Source organism: Atractosteus spatula, chromosome 11 (genome assembly GCF_055471065.1).
Source record: "Atractosteus spatula isolate fAtrSpa1 chromosome 11, fAtrSpa1.hap1, whole genome shotgun sequence".
Lineage (NCBI taxonomy): Eukaryota > Metazoa > Chordata > Actinopteri > Semionotiformes > Lepisosteidae > Atractosteus > Atractosteus spatula.
The window spans coordinates 21,514,707-21,537,784 of NC_142716.1; the positions used below are offsets into that span (position 1 = coordinate 21,514,707).

The following is a 23,078-nucleotide window of genomic DNA, read 5'->3' on the forward strand; positions in this document are numbered from 1 at the left end:
GCTTTGTGCTGGTAAAAGCTGGTTGGGTTTCCGTAGTAGCTTCTCAGTGCTGGGAGGATCTCTGGGATTAGAGTGGGGGATGCTAATCTGCTGAAGAAGCTCATCAAGAAGGCAAGTTCTGTCATTGGGTCATCTGGACTCTCTGGAGGTGGTGGCTGAGAGGAGAATGGTGTCCAGATTAATATCCACCATGGACAATGTCGCTCACTCCCTCCATGACATGCTTGTCAGAATGTAGAGCATGTTCAGCAACAGGCTGATCCTACCACGGTGTGACAGGGAGTGTTACAGAAGATCATTCATGCCTACTGCCATAGGACTTTACAACCTAACCAACCATGGTATGTCTGGACAGGGACAACACTGACCTGTTGTGACACCATACCTGTACACCTGAAACCTGATTTCTCTGTAACAACTGGTGCTCTGTTTTACTGGTGTTCTGTCTACATCTGGTTTATAGAAGTGCAATACGTGGAAGTGGAATGGGCAATTTATTTATAATTCACAACTGCGCAATAGTTGAAATAGTTAATAGTTACCTACTCTGTGCAATATGCCTGGGAGTGTGCACTATCTATACTGTGTATTACATCTTCCTTGCACATTCATACTTTTTTTCTTGTGTGTGCCTTTTCTGTTTTGTTTGTAATTCTTTATTCCATTTTTAAAAATTTATTGTATTGTATTTTACTACATTTGTACTGTACTGTATTGATTGTGCCTGGCTGCTGTAGCACTTGAATTTCCCGCATTGGATTAATAATTTACCTACCTACCAATCAGCAATCCAATGGCCTGTTCTATGACAGTAAAAAATCTTTTTTTTCCTTAGTGTGAATAGAAACAGACCTTGAATTTAGTTTGGATGTTACATTAGATGTTGGAACTATTGAGTTTTTATTATTTTCCTGAGAAGAGGGTCGAGCAGAAGTAATAAATAAACACATTCTTGTACAGTACAGTCAGGCAGACAGTTTTTAAATTCTTCAAAATTAAGTGTTTAAGTTTGTCAAAATCAGTTATTTTGTAAGTAGGAAAGGACTTATCAAAACAAACCCCCTTTCTCTCATGCAAGCTAAACAAAGGTTTGATTTAGATGTATAATTCTGAAACCTTTGACAGTATGCCTCAGGGACTTAAACTTAGGGATGCAACACCACCACCATAACAGTATCATAATCCAAGCCTTCCTCTAAAGTCAAGGCAGAACAGGCCAGACATCCTTTGGCCAGGACAAAGCCACAGCAATACACTCAAAAGTGCTAAAATACAAATCTACCTTGGTTTCCTAAATGGAGGTAGTAAGTGATTAAAATCCATTATAAAACGATTTAGCTAGTTATGCACGAAAAACGGGTGATTTTTCTTCCTCGTGATCAGCTTAGAGTCTTTGTGTAAGCTGTAAGTTCTTTTTATTTTAAACGTTTTAATTTTGTAAGTGCAACACGCATTCCATACAGAAAAAAAATCACGTTTTCCACAGTTGTTAAGCAGATCAGCGGGTTGCAGACAAAATAGCGCACCGCCCACTAACTGTAAAGACCGTTCTGCAGCTTCTAATTTTTTAATAAATTTCAGAAGTTTCATCTATGCAAATATCACAGACTATTCTCTATTGTTTTTTTCTGAATTTCACACTTAGTTCAATATTTTATGTACATATAAATAAGAAATTAATGTATTAGCATAAACTGTTAGTAATCAATAATATTAAAATTCTCGCTGTAATAATTTGTTGCACTTCTACCACATCTTGTAAAAACATTAATATACAAAACTCTGTGCAAATATACAAATCTGACTATCAGAAAATAAATAAATATTAACTTATAAAGAAAAATATGAAGGTAAAATATCATTTTAATTTAAGCCAGGATTCACTTTTTTCTGTCTGCATCTCTTCCTACTTTCTCTCACCCGCTTAGATCTGGACACAGAATGATTAAAAATGGGGACAAATTTTAGACCTCTGTGACTAAAATGCCAAAGACTAAATTGGCTTAAGCGACATACAGAGCCGAAAAATGTTGGTGCTGGCTTCTCCGCTTTAAAGGTACCCTCCTTGTGGAAGAATTTTCACCTTGAACGTTTGCCCACCAACTAACACACAGACTGAATAACAATACAAAATGTATTTGCAAGAATAACGATTACAAACATTTAAAAATACGTATTTTGCAAGATCGTAGTAATACACTGTTACATTTACACTAACACTCTATAGGCACTACACTGTGAGGGATCCTGCCCTCTTACCCAAAAGCTTCACGGAGGCAAAGTCACGTAGCCAATTTACAGCTGGATACAATTTTACCTTGCCTCATGAAACCAAACATCCAGACATTTGTCAACATATTTACTAAAATTATCCATCTCAATAATTTAACTGTGCACCCCAGTGCTCACTCTATTTTCACATTTCCAGTTTAATAAAAAAACTGTGTTTTCAGGTGTGAAATATCTGCTATAACATTTAATAAAATGACGAATATAACTGCAATTCTCTCACAATAAAATACTATGCAAACTATATTCATATTTCTGATAATTGTACATATAAAATATTAATATGAATAATAATGTAACAACATGAATGAACCTCCAGACCATCTCCTAGATGTTCTGAAAGAGCTTGGGAGGGAATGTTTCGTGCCATCCAGCGCATTATCATCTCGCACCAGGGGGAAGGGAAGGAAGCTGGTAGTGCTTGTGTCATTTATTTCAGTCTCCATCACTCTGACTCCACAAACAAATGACACAAAACCTTTAAAACCACAGGCATTTTAAAGAATCCAATTTGTTAAAATTTTCACAACTTTTATATAAACAAGATCTAGTACCTGGTTCAATTTTCAAAAACCTTATTTTGAATAAAGCGAATCCCAGGTGTAAGCGAGTTCATAAAGCCAGAATTACTCTCCCTACATCTGCGAAACACCTGACCATATACTGTGAAGCTTTCAGTGCTTTGTTTGTGTATATTCCAATCGCAGTGGGGTGAGGGTGTGTGGGGAAAGTTTTAGGCTGCAATTGAATTGTGGCTCTGTATTCTTCACACCTGAAACATTGTTTTCTCTGAAAGCGTTTTCTTCCCTCTTTAGCTGATCTTTTGCAACCTACGCATGCTGACTCAGCTCCCTACGTGAATTCTCGTTCTTGACTGAAAATGTTTAGAGAACTTTAAAACCATTTTTATTTTCTTTGTGATGCAAGTTTTGAAGTGCGATGACAAATTAAACCAATTTTAAATATGCCGTTTACATTGGCGTTTTTATTAATTTTTCACGTAAGTGTATGGAGGAGTGTCAACTGTCAAGGACAGCTCCCCCCTTCCCCCCATGGACAGACTGATAAAGCAATTTTGAAGTGTTAACTATCCAGCCATTGCAAAATGTGCAACTGCAGCAGGCACAAATAAATAAAAACTAAACTTTTTTTTTTCTTGATGGTAATTGTAACAAATTGTCACATTTCACTTCTTTGCGTAACAATCATGATGTTCTCATCCAAACAAAGGTTTGATTTTTTTTTAATTTCGAAACCTTGGCTGGTATGCCTCACGGACTGATTCATAGAGTAATCGAAACAAAGGAGCTGCTGGTCACACCGTGATCTTGACATGTAGGTGTGAATTACTGTTAACAGGTTCAGATTTAAAAGGTTTATAATAATATCTCCATATCGCATTAACATTGGAATGTTTTTACAACTGTAAAAAGAGGCAATACACAACATATCTCCTCTATAACTCTTTAGTTTACTGAGAAATTCTGCCAGTGCCACACAACATTGTCCAACATTACTCTTCTTGTGTCTAATTTCCAGGGAGTAACCCTGTTACAAAAGGGAACAGCACATTGGTCCTTGATTATGGTTAAACAGTACATACAATGTCTGGTGCAGTTCCAGCGTTCACTTTTCTGTAATCTGTACAGAACCGTAACATCTCATCAATGTTTGGTACCAATAAACAGTGGGACTTCATGGACTTCCTTCTTTGAACTAAACTGCGCTCCAGTAAATTATGTACAGTTTATCACCTTCTGCAATGCTTCTGGTTTAGGAGGATTTGCGCGATAAGCACATTGTTTAATGGGGATGACATTACTCACATCTATATCACTGAACCACACAGGTTTGAGTTTGAGTGTCTCTTAATAAAATAGAGTGCCTTCTGATACATATAACTACTACATGATTTCTTTATCCGTTTCAGTTAAATGAGGGGAATATACAGAGTCAAATCAGTCAGAATCTCGGATTTTAATAAGCAAGATATTATTATTTTTGCATAACAAGAACATTGGCATCTAGACAGTGTACATTAGTAAACAACAGAGAGTCACTCGGTCAATTGAAGGTGTAACCCGTCTGTCTTCACATCCATGTATGGTTTCAACATATGAATAAGCTGCTCTCTGGTTACTGGCAATTGTAAAAATAACCCTTCTTCCTTCCTTTAACTTAAAGAATTCCACAAAGAAATCCTAATTCACAAAACCGTTACTTAATTTATCCAGATATACAAATTCACACCAGAGCCAACAACAAGCTATAATAGTGGACTATTTTTATGTGTTCACTATATAAGAAACAAACCGAAAGTAATGCTCTGATCGCGCTTTGAACCATTGGGTGCAGCACGCTACATTACAGTGCTTTGCCCATTACCACTACAAGGACAATAAAAGTTTTTTAAAAAAGAAACAGATGTAAAAATGTTTCCGAAATGTCCACTTGTAATATTTTAACTGCTTAGTTACACAATTCCATATTAATATAACCATCAAGTGGTATTAAATCAGTGCAACCTTTTTTACAATAACAGCAAGTGGTGGTCTTACTACGTATTCTTAGAAAAGGAAAAAACGTTATAACTTTTTATGAAGTACAAATATATAAACTTTGTAATATTAGAAAAAGCATGTTAAAACCATAACCCACTGTAAGTTACCAAGTTAAAGACTTTGATGCATAAAATATTTATAAAGAGGGTAGAATACTGTTGTGTACGTTTTCATATTTAGCTATCGCTACCATCTACTGTGCATGCATTAGATTACTGTATGTACGGTATTACATCACAGTACCGTTTTTGTTTTCTGCTACCAAAATTTACCTTTGGATTTTCTCTATGTGAATGTAAACCTAAAAAAATCACATTCACAAGCTACAGCATAACAGTTTAAAATTAATAAAAGTCTAAACAGTGTACAGCTTAAATTCTATAATTAGAAAAAGATTGTCCTTCAGCATACAGTAGACCAGTATTCGAAACCAGACGTTTTCTGGTAACAGCCCAAATGCTCCACACATCCCATTAAGCTTTCACAGCTCCACCTGGCAATTTTACAAAGAACTGTAGTATCCCTTGCGCATTCTGAATGGCTGGGTCTGTACAGTAAATACAATATGATACCATATGCTTTTAAAGCCACTACTGTACAGTGTTAGGTGAAATATATTTTTTCATTATCAAAATCGAAAGTAAAATTGTTTTCTAATTACTAATTACAGCCCTACATTTTTAATTTTAATTTGATATTTAACATTTGCTATAATATATAGTATAAAATTAATAATAGTCAAAACAATATACAAATTAAATTCTGTAAAATTTTGTGAAATTGTTCCAAGGGGCTCAGCATTGACCAGGATTCAAAACCAGGGGTTTTCTGGTGACAGCCCAAATGCTTCCACACGCCACGTTAAGCATTGACTGTGCCACCTGGCGGTTTTACAAAGTAGTGCAGTCCTGCATCACATTATTTTTAAAAAACAAAAGCGTGTTGGGCATCACAATGCGTTGTAATGCAGTATGCATGGTGCATTATTCATCACACATTCTGAATAGCTAGATGTATTGCTCAGGTCTGCCAATTCCATTTTTGGAAACAGTGAGTAGAAGAAAAAATATTTCAATTATAGATTTACCATTTAAGCAAATGTGCAATCTTAAAGAAACAGATATGTTTCATATTTGGTTATTCTGTCACCCTTTAACATGACCAATTTAACATTAAATGCAGTACAAGGTATGTCAGTATTCATCAATAAGTATAAACTCTGTGGTTACTCCTATTGATCTGTAAGGGTTGATTCACTGCATCTGCAGAACAGAGGACAGTAACAGGAGGCACTTGTTTGTTGTGAAAAACAAATCTGCCGAGCCTTGTTTATAAAGCTGATTTGCTGGGATCTTGGATTCTTTGATGGACTAGCTGCTATAAAACAAATGAACAAGGTGGGCTGAATAGGCTCGTGTCATTCGTAGCTTTTCTTACATCCATATTATCTTAAGAATAGCTGAGAGCATTATTTATCAAAATTTAGTTTTAAAAACCTGATTGGTAAATATTTTAAATGAATTAAATGCCTTTGTGTTTAAGTCTTAAACATGACCAAGCCTTATTGTTTAAAGTTATTTCTTTACTCATAAAAAGACTGTGTCTGACAATGTCTATCACTAGTTTTTCCCTTTAAATTGATTTAAGAACTTTTCTATTGGCAGTGGAAGATTAAAAGCACTTCAGTTACCTAATTCTTTGTTTAAAAAAGAAAAATATTTTGTTTTTGTTGAGGGCTGGTCTCCATCTTGAATCTGTGGTTGGGTGGTAACATTTGTCATATTGTGTCATTCCCCTGAGATGTTTCTGAACTGCCAGCTCCACAAATAAGAACTAACAGAAGTGTCTCAGTGTCTCAACTTTACAGTGCTATCCATGCTCCCAAACCAGCCTGAAATTCCTCACAAACAAAATAATTAACATCTGTAAAAGTAAAAACTTAATAGAAGTGTTCCCAGAGGCCTCTCTTCATTAAAACAAAATATCTGTAGCTGTAATGTAAGATTTACAGAGAAACTGGTTCATTATAAAATGATTTTGAGAGGTAGAAGACCATCGGGTAGTTTTTTGTCGAGGTTGTAAATGATATAGGCAGGTCGGGCTGGTGGTCACTGAATGCCTTGCTCAAGGTTTAAGTCTTTTGCTTCTTTGTGGTGTATTGGCTGAGGATCTGAGCCTGTGGCTGGAAGGTTGCCGGTTCAAATCCCACAGCCGTCAGAGGAATCCTACTCCGTTGGGCCCCTAAGCAAGGCCCTTAACCCCAACTGCTCCTGGGGCACTGTACAATGGCTGACCCTTCGCTCTGACCCCAAGCTTCTCTCTCCCTGTCTGTGTGTCTGTGTCTCATGGAGAGCAAGCTGGGGTATGTGAAAAGACGAATTCCTAATGCAAGAAATTGTATAGAGCTAGTAAAGTGATGTCATGTCATGTCATATATTACAGTAGCTGTCTAGGTAGTATCAGTGATTAACACATCCCTTTTGCAAGGTATTGGTGTAATTGTCCTCCATCTAAACCAACCATAAGTTTTACATTGATATTTTACATACAGTATCACATTATAATTTAATTGCTGGGATTATATATGTTATATGCTTATTTCTGTAAAGCATCCTGTGGTTGTGCTTCCTTCATTAAACCTGTATGTACGGAGACTTATTTTAAAGCTGTAGCACAAATCCTCTTTGTCACTCATTTCCTAATTTGCTTGCCTGTCAAAATGATCTAGACTCTAGCTCAATTGAGAGACCTTGAGAAGGTGGGAAGACTTCACTGCACCAACAGCCTTGACATAATTGCTCTATCAATATTTTGCCAACTCATATTATACAAGGCATTCATTCCATTTCTGTTTCTATTTTACAGTGGCACTATGACCTTCTTTTACCTGTCCATTTAAAATGTAACTCTCCATTACTGCTGTCTTTCTCTTGTTGAAAATGAAGACTATACAATCCAGTACATACTGTAGTTATTGATTTTTGTCATTAATATTATCTGTTTGAAGTCATGGGTAGGACTATGGACCCCTGGCTGGAGGAGGGTTGTAAGGTTCAAATCCTAGGTGAGGACATTGCTGCTGTACCTTGATGAAGATACTGTACCCAGAGTGCACCAGCAAGAAGAAGCTAACTCAAGAAGATCTGACACATCTTATCATATGCCTAGAGCCCTGTGTTCTCTTTGAAGTCTATCCATCCATCTTCTAACTACTTTATCCAATATAGGATAACAGGGGAGCATGCCAGTTCTTTGCAGGGCACAGACACAAAAGATATGCACACACTCGCACCAGCGCCAATTTTCCCAGTAGCCAATTCACCTACCAGTATTTGTGTTTGTGTTTGGACTGTGAAGGGAAATCAAAACACCCAGAGAAAACCCATGTGAACAAGGGGAGAATGCACAAACTCCCACAGATAGCAGCCTGGGAATTGAACCCAGGGCCCCAGCATTATGAGACATGCTGTATTGTATGTCAGTTCTTATTTTTTAGATCATTAAGTTTTGTTTTAGGCCACCTTACTTAGCTTGTGAGATCTGACAAGATACGGCTACAAACTGGTAATGCTGTTGCTGCAGTTATTTTTAGTGTTTTCTTTAAAACACTTCTGTCTGCAATTGTAATTCAACAATAAATAACACACGACCACAGAACTCAGAAAAAAGGGATTTAGAAATGCAATTCAGATAAGCAGTTATCTGATTTAGTGTATTTATGTTTGCAATTGTGAAAAGATGTTATAATGAATACTAATAACCATTAAGTCACCAGTCAGCTGTGTACTGAGGCATTATGCAGCATACAGCAACTACTGCAAATGCGATGAATTGAACATTAAAATCTAAACATTAAAATACAATGTTTAGATAGCAACACTGCATTAGAAGATCTGACATTTTCCAGGAGGCAATGCGAATTAGCTGGACTCTTGATTCTACCCACTGGAAACCCTTGCTTCAAGTGCTTGGCTTATCTGCTATTTGCACATAGGCCTGAAGATTTACCTGTGTTTAGTTTTTGGCATTGCACACATTTCTTGTGTAAAACACTTGATTAAGCTCTTTTCTCAATAGTTCATTTCAACTGGTAAAATAGATTATAAAAAGCAATACGAAAATGACCTCTTTAATGTTTGTATTATGGAGAGCAAGGATGCTGGATAAGATGGTCTTTATCTTCTGTTCTTTGTTCTGAAGCCTTTGGTTTTATGTTTATCTGTAAGTCTTATTTTCAAGCCAACTAGCTTTTGCGCTGATTCCTCTGTCCTGCTGGCAGCTTGCAGCGATCAATATTCGTTATAAGGAGGGCATTGATTTCTGCGATACGGTTCTACACCCCTGTTTTAGATGTTAATGAGCATACTGCACTGCTCGGCTGTAAATCAGAGGCAGATAAATTGTTTGGAAATAGAATATAAATTTAGCTAACAGTGCACCACAAGCAGGATGTCTAGTGAAACACACAGACAGAAAAACTGGGAGGCTTGGTTTAAAGCTCCCTGGTCATTAGCTATAATTATAGTGGAAGGTTTAAGCTGGAAAAGAAAGCTGGGATGACTTCAATGAAGTAGGGTTACTCTGAATCCTACCACAAGAGCATACTGAAGAGCTGCTGTTCACAGAAACTGCCTTTTTTTGTGATTCTGTTGTTTTATAATGTGCTAAGGTTTTGTTACTTATGGTGCATTTAAAATACTTTGTCATGTCTTTTTATATTAATATAGTATTTTCATGGGAATATTTGAACTATACTTTTCAGTTAATAAGCAATATGGGTGGTTTGAGTGGAATCATGCCAAACATGATTTACTGAAAAATAATACAGTAAATAAAAATCGATGAACAGTGGTTCCTATGGATTAGTATTTCAAAAAGTATTATTAATGCTGTCATTGTTTTTATCCAAATCAAGATGGTATTAAAAGTCAATTAAAACTATGCATATTTTTGCAAAAATGTAGATTTCTTATTCACACAAGCTACAGAAGGTAGTACTCATGTTGAAAATTAAAGATCAGACAAAGACCATGTCTTTAGTTCAGTTGAGTTTCTTTGTCATATGCACAAGTGCAATGAAATGCTTATTTGCATGTATGCCCTAATACAAAGACATTAAGGAATCACCAAAGGATAAACACAAAACAGCAGTAGCAACAACAACAGGTTAAATGACATACAACTTAATAAGCAAGTCAGACAAGCAGTGTGAGAAGATAAAAAACATTAGTGAGAGTTGGTGGTAGGGATAGACTTCAGTAATCTGACAGCTTGCGGGAAGAAACTGTCTCTGCATTTGGAGGTTTGTGCCGTTATGCTCCTATCACCCCCCATAATGCCTTCTAGTCATACCACTGTCAATAACGCACCTGTAAAATGTAGTAAGGATAGTTGAAGATAAACCAAATTATTTCAACTATCTAAGGATGTAATGGTGCTGTTGTGCCTTCTTTGTATCTTTAGTTACATGCTGGGACCACATTAAATCATTAGTAATGAAGGTACATAGGAAATTGAAGCTGCCAACCATCTTAAGAGCTACCCCATTGTTGTGAATTGGGGTCCCCATCCTGCTTTCTAAAATTGATAACCAGCTTTTTGGTTTTGGTGATATTGAGGGGTAGATTATTGTCAAGGCAACACTCCACCAGGTTCCTGACTTCATCCCTGTAGGCTGTCTCATCATTACTGTTAATTTGGCCAGTTATGGTCTATAATCATTAAACGGGTAGCAGTATTTTTCTTCCGCACTGGTATAATGGTGGTTTTCTTAAAATGGGAACAGAAGATTGTAAAAGTGAAAGATTAAAAATATCTGTAAAAACATGGCCAATTTGTCCTACATAGGACCCATCCAGGAACGCTGTCCAGGCTGGTCACCTTCAATATGTTCACCCATCTGAAAGTTGCCCTGACTTCGGCCTATATGAGACCATAACATCAGCAGCTGGGAAACACTGGTGCTGGCTTTTCCATGATTCCCTTTTCAAATCGAGTGTAATAGGCATTCAGTTCAACCAGTAGAGAGAATTCGGTATCAGTGGATGTAACACTGCTTATTTTAGCTTTATGATTTGTTATTGTCTGAAAACCCCACCACATCTGTTGCACAACAGAAGAGGCAGCTTGTATTTCTAGTTTGTTATGATGTTGCCTTAAGCATCCCTGATATTGCTCCGCGGGTCATACCTTGCCTTCTTATAATGGTCTAAGTTGCCAGATTTAAAAGCCTTCTATCATGCCCACTGCTCACTAAGAATATCACTATGAAACAATGGCTTCTGCTTAGGAAAAAAAGCAAACTGTCTTTGTAGACACACAGTCATTCACACATTTCTTAGTAAAAACAGTGACAACTGTAGTTCCAGGTTTGCTAATGAAATTTAAACATGGCCCAGTCCACAGGTTCAAAGCAGTCCTGCATTACTTTCATCTGTCTCCTCTGTCCAGTGTTGTACAGTATTGTACTGTTCTTGTTTACACATTCTCTTACTTCAGCTTCTGCTTGTAAGCCGGCAGGAGAAGCACTGACAGATGATCTGACTGTCTGTAGTGCAGCCAAGGGATAGAGTGGTAAGTGTCTTTGATAGCGGTAGCAGTGATCAAGAGTATTCACACCCCTAGATGAGCAGGAGACATGCTAGTAAAATATTGGAAGAACTTTTCCCTGATTGGTCTGATTAAAGTCCCCTGCAGCAATGGATACAGCATCAGGGTAAGCAGTTTCATAGTGTTAATGGTGGCATATACAGTAATATCCTGAGTGCTCCTTTCATATCTCATTTCATATCTGTCCTGGGTGGAATATATACCGCAGACATAATTACAGATGCAAATTCTCTTGTTACTGTAGATTGAAAGGACGACATTTCACATATGGATATTCCAGGTCCAGAGAGCAAAATTGCTTCAGAATTTTCATGTCTAAACACCAAGAGTTATTTGTCATAACGCATACACCACAGCCTTTTTTCTTACCAGCTGAACCAGATCAATCCATATGATAGGCAGATAATCTGTCAAGCAGAACAGCTGAGTCAATTGTATTAGGGGTCAGCCAAGTCTCGGTGATACAGAGAATACAGCAGTCCTTGATGTCCCGCTGTTGGCATAACCCTCCCTTTAGTTCGTCTGTCTTGTTCTCCTCGGACTGTACGTTGGCCAGAACACTCGGGAGTGGGGTCTGGTAGCCACGGTGCTTTACTCTTGCTTGAAGTCCTCCCCGACTATTGTGCTTCCACATCCATCGCATCTGCCAGCTCTGCTCAGAGTCAGGCGGGGGGTCAGTATGCAGAGGCACCCAAGATAGCTGATTTAGATCCAAATTGGATGTATCTAAGTCTTTATCACCTTCTGCAATGCTTCTAGTTTAGAAGGATTTGTGCAATAAGCACATTGTTTAATGGGGATGACATTACCCACGTCTACTGTATATCACTGTACGACACAGGTTTGAGTCAGAGTGTCTGTTAATAAAACAGAGCGCCTTCCAATACATATAACTACTGCATGATTTCTTTATCCATTTCAGTTACATGAGGGGAATTAAATCAGTCTGAATCTTGGAGTGCCAATTGTAAAAATAACCCTTCTTCCCTCCTTTGTTTAACTTAAAGAATTTAGCGAAGAAATCCTTAATCACAATATCATCACTTAATTTATCCAGATACACAAATTTGCGCCAGACCCAACAACAAGCTATAATAGTGGACTATTTTTATGCATTCAGCTATATGAGAACCAAGCCAAAAGTATTGCTCTGATCGTGCTTTGACCCGTCTGGGTGCAGCTCGCTACATTGCAGTGCTCATAACCACTACAAGAACAATATAAGTTTTTTTTTTTAAAGAAACAAATGTCAAAATGTTTCCAAAACGTCCACTTGTGATACTTTAGCTGCTTAGTTACAAGATTCCATATTAATATAGATAAATCACTACATTTATCTTCTTACAATAACAGCAAGTGGTGTTCTTACTACTGTACTGTACGTATTCTTGGAAAAGGATAAAACATTATAACTTTTTATGAAGTACAGAATACAAGCTTAATAATGTTAGAACAAGCACGTTAAAGCCAGAACCCATGTAAATTACCAAGTTAAAGACTTTGATACATAAAATATTTATGCATAATTAAAATATTTATGATGAAGTAGGAAGGTTGTATACTTTTGCCCAACTGAGCAATCTTGTTTTTATAAAATATACCAACTTTTTAATGTTTAACGATTAACATGCTGTAATACACAGTTCAAAATTAAAAGTCTAAAGAGTATACAACTTAAATTCTTAGTTGGATACAGATTGTCCCTCAGCAGTGATCGGGATTCGAAACCGGGTGTTTTCTGGCGACAGCTCAAATGCTGTAAATGAGAGGTTAAGCTTTATTAGCTCTACTTGGCGGTGATTCCAGATACTATTATCATAACAGTGGTATTATGACGCAATAAGACACGTTATGACACGTTATGATGCGACACGCCCACCGTGTTGTACCACAGTGTACCTCGCTCGTTTTGAATGGCTGTATCTGTAGCAATCTTTATCTCTCTCTCTCACTCCCTTCCCTCCTCTTGCTCTGTCTCTCCGATCTTGATCTTTATTGGTGCAGAGTCTCACTGCAGTTTGCATGCTCATAGCCATGGATCATTTACAGTTGGCTTTCACAGGGAATCGATGTTGCCATTGTCATGGTGTTTGCTGCCACTCCTGGCGCACTTACTGTGTTACTCACACTCTTCGAACAAGCACAGCCTTTGTGATTCTCTTCCATATTAAATGTCACCTCCTGTCTTTTTTTTAACTTATTAGTCATTAGTAAACATTAAAATCCCCTCTGCAGTAACCCTGAACAATTGCCTAACAATTTTGTTCTGTTCTTGTTCGTGTGGGTTTCCTCTATATGCCCTGGTTTCCTCACAAAGTCCAAAAATATATTGGCTGTGTGTGTGTGCCCTGCAATGGACTGTCTTCTAGTCTAGGGTGTAACCTGCCTTGAGCCCATTGCTTGCTGGAATAGGCTCCAGTTCCCCCATGACCCTGAATAGGATGAAGCAAATGGAAGGATGGATAAATAGAAGAGTTCCATACTCCTAGAAGGAACATCTTTGTCCTTTGCAATACCAGTTTTGACTGATTAGAGTGTATAAGCTGACTGAACAACTTTCCAGAGATGGTTCTCTGACATTGGATACTTATAGAAATAACTCTTGACAGTGTTTTCTCTATACAGTATGCATCCCTTTCAGTTACAGTTCAGATAAGGCCTTTAGATATGATTCAGTATGAGGAAAGCTGGGACGAAAACCTCTCAAATTTTTTTGCACATTCATTGTAAGCAACAATAAGGTACACATTAAATGAAACTACACTGGCTGCACAATGCATTTATGGGAATATATGTTTTAAGACAGATTGTGTTGTCTTTAAGTATTGACAAATAAATTCACATGTAGGCATCCTCTTACAAGGCCCCAATAAATGTAGGGGTTTGTGCATTTACTGGGACAATTATTAGTTGTAGCAGTAAGTCACAAAATGATTCTTTGATGGCTATTAGAAGACCGACCCAGTGGGATACTCAGCAACGCACACACACGGATACTAATACACGATAATACATTTATTAATACATAAAATGTGCATATAAACATAACAGATCTTATCCTGAGGGTTAGCAGAATACAAAAGGTATATATTCAATCACGAAGAGTTACAAACCAAGAGGGACATACATTCAGTATATCATTCATTTATACCATTTCGTAAATGAACTTGGATTACAACTTCTACACTAGATACTCAAAAGCAAGTACATCACTCATAGGAATTAAATAGATATCAACTCAGGTTGAGGTAACAATTGAATTCTCAAGCTGTAATGCAGAATATTGAATACTCATCCAATCTGTGTGGATTCAGATCTCCCGCGGACACAAAGGAACAGTGGCAGGCTGTTGCTGTGTCCAATCAGTGCTCTCTGGTCCGGTGCCAGGTAGTGCTGTTGCGGCTGGAGAGAAGTGGGAGAGATTCCTGCTGCGATGCGCTGCTGATGCTCTCTGAAGACCGGCTAGTTAGTTCTGGCTAAAACTAGCAGGAGTGCACAAGAGAAAAGTGACTGCAGGTCCAAGCTGGTCACCCTCTTTAGACAGGAAGAAGACTGGTTCGTTCATGATGTAGCGCTAGTTCTGAATACTGATATTCAGCTGTCCACAGTTCCGACCGTAGTTCACTTGTTGATCAGGTGAGCGTTCGCGGTGGTTGCTGCTGGGCTAACCTCGGGTGGATCCTTTGGTTACGCGCTGGCAACCTCCGTTCTCGACTCTTAGAACAAAGTAAAGTCCTGACACTCGGACACACTGGCCGTTACGTGATTGTCCAAGCTGAGTCGGAGAATTTCCAGGAGGAGCACCGGAGGAGCCCTGTGCTGCCTGTTTTATCTGGAGGAACTACGGTAGTTCATTGGTTGAAAGTTCCGTGGGCATTCGAGACCCACGGGGGGTTACCCTGCCCTACCAGTTCCTGATTGGCTGATCTAGGTGGAGGATGAGTAACCATGCACTCTGACCTTGGGGTTGTTAACAACTTGGGATGAGACTCTCCCTTGGAATCTCCCAGACAGTAAGGCACCAGAGATGACCATTTATTAGGGTGGCTGATGTCTCAGCTTTGGGAGTTGTTCCTTATCAGGAAGTTCTATCAGCTAGAAAAACACCTTAAATGTGAACCAAATGGAATGGCCTCTCTGTATCCAGCACCACTGAGATGAAGGAGAAAGGAACTGGCAAGGGAGCAACAAACTTAATTCCTGTATTTTTAATAAGCCTTGCCGCTAAACACAAAATAAAAAATATCAGACAAAAATACCTTAGCTAGTGAGATCCAGGGTATATACAGTGGTGTGAAAAAGTGTTTGCCCCTTCCTGATTTCTTATTTTTTTGCTTTTTTGTCACACTGAAATGTTTCAGATCATCAAACAAATTGAAATATTAGACAAAGATAACACAAGTAAACACAAAATGCAGTTTTTAAATTAAGGTTTTTATTATTAAGGGAAAAAAAAATCCAAACCTACATGGCCCTGTGTGAAAAAGTGATTGCCCTCCCCCCCCCGTTAAAACAAAAATCAACTGTGGTTTATCACATCTTTGGAAAGCTGAGTTCAATTTCTCTAGCCACACCCAGGCCTGATTACTGCCACACCTGTTCTCAATCAAGAAATCACTTAAATAGGACCTGCCTGACAAAGTGAAGTAGACCAAAAGATCCTCAAAAGCTAGACATCATGCTGCGATCCAAACAAATTCAGGAACAAATGAGAAACAGAGTAATTGAGATTTATCAGTCTGGAAAAGGTTATAAAGCCATTTCTAAAGCTTTGGGACTCCAGCGAACTACAGTGAGAGCCATTATCCACAAATGGCGAAAACATGGAACAGTGGTGAACCTTCCCAGGAGTGGCCGGCCGACCAAAATTACCCCAAGAGTGCAGCGACGACTCATCCAAGAGGTCACAAAAAACCCCACAACAACATCCAAAGAACTGCAGGCTTCACCTGCCTCAGTTAAGGTCAGTGTTCATGACTCCACCATAAGAAAGAGACTGGGCAAAAATGGCCTGCATGGCAGAGTTCCAAGACGAAAACTACTGATGAGCAAAAAGAACATAAAGGCTCGTCTCAGTTTTGCCAGAAAACATCTTGATGATCCCCAAGACTTTTGGGAAAGTACTCTGTGGACTGACGAGACAAAAGTTGAACTTTTTGGAAGGTGTGTGTCCCATTACATCTGGCGTAAAAGTAACACAGCATTTCAGAAAAGGAACATCATACCAACAGTAAAATATGGTGGTGGTAGTGTGATGGTCTGGGGCTGTTTTGCTGCTTCAGGACCTGGAAGACTTGCTGTGGTAAATGGAACCATGAATTCTGCTGTCTACCAAAAAATCCTGAAGGAGAATGTCCGGCCATCTGTTCGTGACCTCAAGCTGAAGCGCACTTGGGTTCTGCAGAAGGACAATGATCCAAAACACACCAGCAAGTCCACCTCTGAATGGCTTAAGAAAAACAAAATGAAGACTTTGGAGTGGCCTAGTCAAAGTCCTGACCTGAATCCGATTGAGATGTTGTGGCATAACCTTAAAAAAGCGGTTAAGGCTCGAAAACCCTCCAATGTGGCTGAATTACAATAATTCTGTAAAGATGAGTGGGCCAAAATTCCTCCACAGCGCTATAAAAGACTCATTGCCAGTTATCGCAAACGCTTGATTGCAGTTGTTGCTTCTAAGGGTGGCCCAACCAGTTATTAGGTTTAGGGGGCAATCACTTTTTCACACAGGGCCATGTAGGTTTGGATTTTTTTTTCCCTTAATAATAAAAACCTTCATTTAAAAACTGCATTTTGTGTTTACTTGTGTTATCTTTGTCTAATATTTCAATTTGTTTGATGATCTGAAACATTTCAGTGTGACAAACATGCAAAAAAATAAGAAATCAGGAAGGGGGCAAACACTTTTTCACACCACTGTATTCACCTGTTACTTGTTTAACTTGAAGTTTTTAAACAAAAATAATTAAGTGGGTTGTATGCCCTGCCTGTCTGAGTTGTTATAAGCTTGGTGCAAAACCCCTGGACAGGGTATTTGGACACCAGTAGGTGAAGGGCCATTGAAGTAGAGTAGTTTTACTGTGTGTATTTTTCTTTTGGCTTCTAAACTATTGGATCTTCATAGACAAAGAAAATTAATTCAATTAAGTTGATCAGTAATTCAGTTTTTAAAACCTATTGTTTATGATTGCATATACTAGTGCTTTACTTCAGGTGTGACTGTCTGTTGTTGCTGTGACTTCTTATTGCTGCCTGTAGGAAGGAGACCCCGGTAAGTATGGAGTTAGTTCTGTCTTGGAGCCCAAAGAATTATGGACGTTAATCATGCTCATTTTCGGAATGATTGTGACTTCTCCATTTTCTTTGTGGATCAGGAAATTACTCTGTACAGAGTCATGTCTGAGTGGTTTTAATTACATCATAAATATATAAACCCAGAGTGAAGAGCAGTGCACTCCAGCAGTGTGTTCTACAGAGCTGTGTGTGTCAGAGCAATCACTAGCTTTCTTATCTTAATCTGTCTGAGTACTTGGCTCATAAAGAGCTTTAGAACAGGGCTGTCTTCAGGGAAAGGGAAATGAAATTGTTGGACATTTCCACAACAGGGTCAGTTGTGTCCTGCAGGGAGAGGAAGTTATCACAAATATGGCACCTTTGGGGAAGAGAATTTGTATCTAGAATATTAATATAATTGGCCTTTGGTCATTTCACATCAGGTAGCTCTATTTCAAGGTATGGTATCAAGGTAATCAAATTGGTGATTTAACTCACACAGCTTTGCAAAGTCTTTTCTGGCTAATTGTCCAACCTGTCCTTGAAATCTTTTTTTGTTCTGTGCCTGTTTGTTGTGTTTTGGAACATTCTGGATGTGGGAGATGAATATATTTCAAATAATATAACTTAACCTAATACAAAGTAAGACATGAAGGACATAAATTGCATTCTATGCACATCACTTTGCAGATACATGCTGACTGTTGATGAAACTACAGTCAGAAAATAAGCTGGCCACAGCTAAAGCATTGTTAATTTTATTCCTGTCAATGCAATCAAAACTGAAATATTATTTCGTAGAAAACAATATTTTATTAAGCGCATCAGCAAAAAAAATACTGTAGAATTGAACTCTGGATGTCATGTGGTAATGCAGAGTAGAATTCATTAATATTTTCATGGGATTCCGAGACAAAAAGAGAAGATCTCTCCCACAAAAACCTGCAGGTTTTCAAAATCATATCCACACATAATGTCCCTAAATAATGTGGTTAGCTGCACATTTTTCTGGTTCACATTGTCATTAAAAATTCCAAAAGCTGCATTCTCTCTATGAATGTTACCACCTTGGTCTTCTTCAGTGTAATATTGCCTAATAGATTACGTGGTCTTGACTGTGGTGAAATTGTTTGATTTAAGGCACTAACAGAAAGTCATTAATCTTATATTACATTCCATCACAACAGTTCACTTTAGATGCTAGTGGGCTTTGAATGAATATACAGCTTCTGAGCTCATACAGCCATCTGTTTGAGGCTTTGTGTTGATGTAAAATCTTTAGCTGCTGGCTACTGGATTCTTGAATGTTTTGTGTATTCTCCAGCTGTGACGATAAATAAAATAATATGCAAAAGCCTACTTTAAAAAAGTCAACAAAATGTTTAATATTACAGCATCAGAAACAGCTTGCTGTTTCCATTGTTTTTGACATAATGAAATATGTTGAATCTTCCTGGTCCTGTGGGGCTGTCCGCTGTCTGTGGAGGTGTGTGTTAATAATGTGTCTGTTCTTTTTGAATTTCCAGGCCTATTCAGTATATGATGAAGACATTGGCTACTGTCAAGGACAGTCCTTCCTGGCTGCTGTGCTGCTGCTTCATGTAAGTAGGCGTGTACCTCTTCAAGCACAGCTAATTATGCTTCCTTCATGCCTGTGTAACGTAGTGAAGAGTATGTCCATGTGGTGAAATTGACTTGTAAAACATGCTGAATCAAAGCTGAATTTTCTGTTCACTAACTGCCATTTTATTTTTGAAAACCTGAAATGAAATTTAGTGCGACTTTTTTTTCGAAGAACATATGTATCTTCTGACAAATATTACTACACTGTAGTTTTACACTACACTGTATTTACATCTGTACACATGGGATACATAGAATCATGCACAACGTGGGTTTTGACCTTATGAAGGCAAGAGTAAATCCTTTTCCTTCCATTCTGAAACAGAAAATATTGTTATAAATAATTTTCATATCAATATATCTACAATTGCTGCCTGAAGAGTATTTCACTTTGTTTATCACCCTTATAATGATCAAACCACTTGTTGTCCTAATGGGTTCTGCTTGTTTCTCATTGAAAAAAAAAACATAAACAGATTTTATTTTTAGTAAAAAATGATCATTCATTCAGCAAATCTATTTTAATTAACATTTTTAATATCAAGCTGGATTTGAATTGTCTCTTGTCAGGTAGATAATGTTAAGTAGAATATAATATAAAATATGGTAGCTTCTCATATTCCAAGTGTTGTCCCATCCTGTACAAAGAGAATGTAGGAGGAGTTAAGACAGTTCTGAAGAGAGTTCACTTTCCCATTTCCCTGGATTTCTCCCATATGGTTGTTTGTGCAGGTTAAGGATCCGATAAGTTTCATGCACAGATGTTGCCTGAAATGTAATGTGAATGTACCTTTGGGAAACAGGTATAAGTATGTCAATCAGTAAAACTCTATTTTTAAGTCCGTACATGGTCATCATCCTAGGGTATTGCACACCATTAGTTTGGGTAATTGATGTTATACAGCAGAAATAGGTCAAACTGGTGCCTAATTTTTCTTTAAGCTCATTTTCGGTTGTTTAAATGACTTGTGGCAGTAGGATAAATTAACTAGAAATGTTCTAGGTGACACACATTAGTTAACTATAACCTACAGTACATATGTGTAAAAGTTCAAGATTATCCATGTAACACCTCCTCCAACTGCTTTTTTAGTAAAATTGTTTTAAAGAATACACAGATTTTCTTGTTAAGAGGTCCCGAAAACATAATCAGCCATTTTTGTCATTCACCTTTCACATTTTAAAAAGTATTGATTGATTTATAGCTGCCATCTTGATGTATTGGGTTAAATGCAGCCTCCTCTCTTTTAAGGATCACAGTTCTAAAAGTTCATTCAAAGTGGCACAGTGATTGGTGGAGAAAATTGAAAAAAATAAAATATAAAATGCCAACGACACCACATAACCAATCAGCCATATTAACTTGTGAAAAACACTTGTGTTATTCTTCAAGTGCTCTGACTCTTCAGAAGTTCATTCCAGTTTACATTACATATACACAGGCTACCCGAGGAGATGGCATGTAAGTGTTCTACATCACAGCCAACATGGCCAACATATCATGTGACATGTACATTTTTCCTTTTATAAAATCAGTTGTGCACAAGGGACAACTACTGAATATGCAAAACAATTAACAGGTTTTCCTATTTACTAAATTATTATTGTTGTAACAGACAAATACGTTCTGGATCCCGAGATGAAGTTTAAACAGCTGAGTTTTATTGCATGCAAGGAACAATAAGACCGAAGTATTGTTCGTAATACAGGTACAAAACTTTCAGTTTATATAGCACTTTTCGACCACTTCTGACGTAGTTCGTTTCCATGGTAATGGGAAGAGGTCACGGTGTTCGGACAGTCCCCAGACTTTGACCACTCTTAATGGTTGGTTTTAGGTTTCCTTCTTTGGGGGGGTTCCTAGCTGGCATCTGGAATCCTTCAGTTATCCCCCTTTCCTGCGATACTTCTAAGCCTGGAATGTCTTGTGTCCAGTCCAGTCCTTTTGCAGAAAGGAATCAGTTAACCCCTTCTTCACATCTTATATCTTTCTTCTGTAACGAACAGTTCTTTCCGGACCCTATGTGGACGACACAATCCAGAATAGTGAGGAAGGAATACACTAGGGAAAAGTCATGCAGGAACAGGGATGAAAACAGGGGGGCGTGTCCAAAGTGCGCTGGTGCACGGGGGAGGTGTGGCCGAGGCAAACAATCCAAAAGTAATCCAGAGGGTAATCCAAAAACACAAGAATAAGTCCATAGCCAGGTGATCCATCCAATCACCTGTAAGGAATTAAAAACATGGACCGGGTCGGAACCGGCGGACAAGGAACGGGAACAGAGATTAAAACTTTAACGGGACCAGGACTCGCACGATACGGAAATCAGATGCAGAGCCCAGATGAATGTCAGCGCCTGGCTTTTAAGGTGGACTGGGAACAGGGGTTAGGTGCACATAATCAAGTCTGAAGTGAAAGGGCCAGGCCACTTTAGCAGGATTTGCGCGATAAGCACATTGTTTAATGAGGATGACATTACCCATGTTTATTATCACTGTACAAGACTACTTCAGTCTGCGTAACCTCCAAAGGAACAAGTAATAGGTTTAATACATGCTGAAAAGAGAAGAGAGAAAACACAACATTTCGGCTGTGAAGCCTTCTTCAGGTGTGAGGATCTTCAGCTCAAAATGAAACGCTAAAATGTAATGTAGGCTCTGAACGGGTTTAAACTTTGATTAGGGCTTGCTTGACGTCATTGCCTTTCATCTGAAATCCTGCTTGAATCCTGCTAAACTAAAACTTAGACACACAAAGAGTATTATTGGACAATGTTGTGAAGCTCTGGTGAAATTTCTCTGTGAACTGAAGAGTTAAAGTGTAAAGTGTCTTCTCCTTTTAAACTTGTTAATGTGACATGGAAGATATTACTGTATTAATGATGTAACGTTTTTGGCTCACGTGGGTTCCCGCCCTACACCCTGCGGTACCGCTGTGTACATACAGTACGAACATGTTGTAATATTTAGAAATATAAAAAATGTCAATATACTGTAGTTTCCATAATATTTGCTATTTTAGTTTTTCAAAGAAATGTTTATTTGTTAAAAGAAAACTGATAGCGATTGCTGGATTTACACAACCGACCTCATGCTTATAAGTCAGTCACTTAAGCTATCATGCCACCGATGCAGTCATGTGACAAGCACTGAAACAGCAATACACATATCAATGCAAAATTTTATACTACTGTTTGTGCTACAGTACCTGAATATAATTGTATCGTTATTTATTTAGATACGCGACTCCGTATTATATTCCCTATTAATCAAATTCTAAAAGTATGCTTTTGTTTACTCCGATAACAAACGTATTCGCAGAAAAGGTTAAAACGATCAATTTTCACAAAGTATATAAACGTACAGTAATATGGTCAGAAGGAGCACGTAAAAACTTTTCCGAAATAACCACATGTAAGACTTTGATGCTTAAAATGTTTAGGGAGAAATGGAATACTGGTGTGTATTTTTTCTTTAAACTTCTAATACCAGCTATATACAGTTTATACAGTTAGTTGTAAAATTCCATATAAATGTTCAATACTAAGCGAATTAAAATGTGCACAGTAAAGAGATTAAATGATTAAATCTTTTCACTACCGACCAATGCACCACGAGTGCCCCTGTCGGTCACTTTGGCCAGCCAATCACGTACCGCGGTACGGCGCGGTGGTTTGTGCGTAGTTGCGTGTGGTATGTGTTTGTACCGCAAACTTGCGGAGG

The 23,078-nt window shown here is 38.0% G+C and overlaps 1 protein-coding gene across 2 annotated transcripts in view; it reads left to right on the top strand.

Moving 5' to 3' along the window:
* Nucleotides 1-23,078, top strand: part of rabgap1l (RAB GTPase activating protein 1-like) — a 351,445-nt gene that overhangs the window by 181,830 nt on the left and 146,537 nt on the right. For both annotated transcript variants that reach the window (XM_088926643.1, XM_088926644.1), the window contains exon 15: nt 19,259-19,333. In XM_088926643.1, coding sequence (XP_088782769.1) covers nt 19,259-19,333 — 75 coding nt within the window. The remainder of the gene's footprint in view (nt 1-19,258; nt 19,334-23,078) is intronic.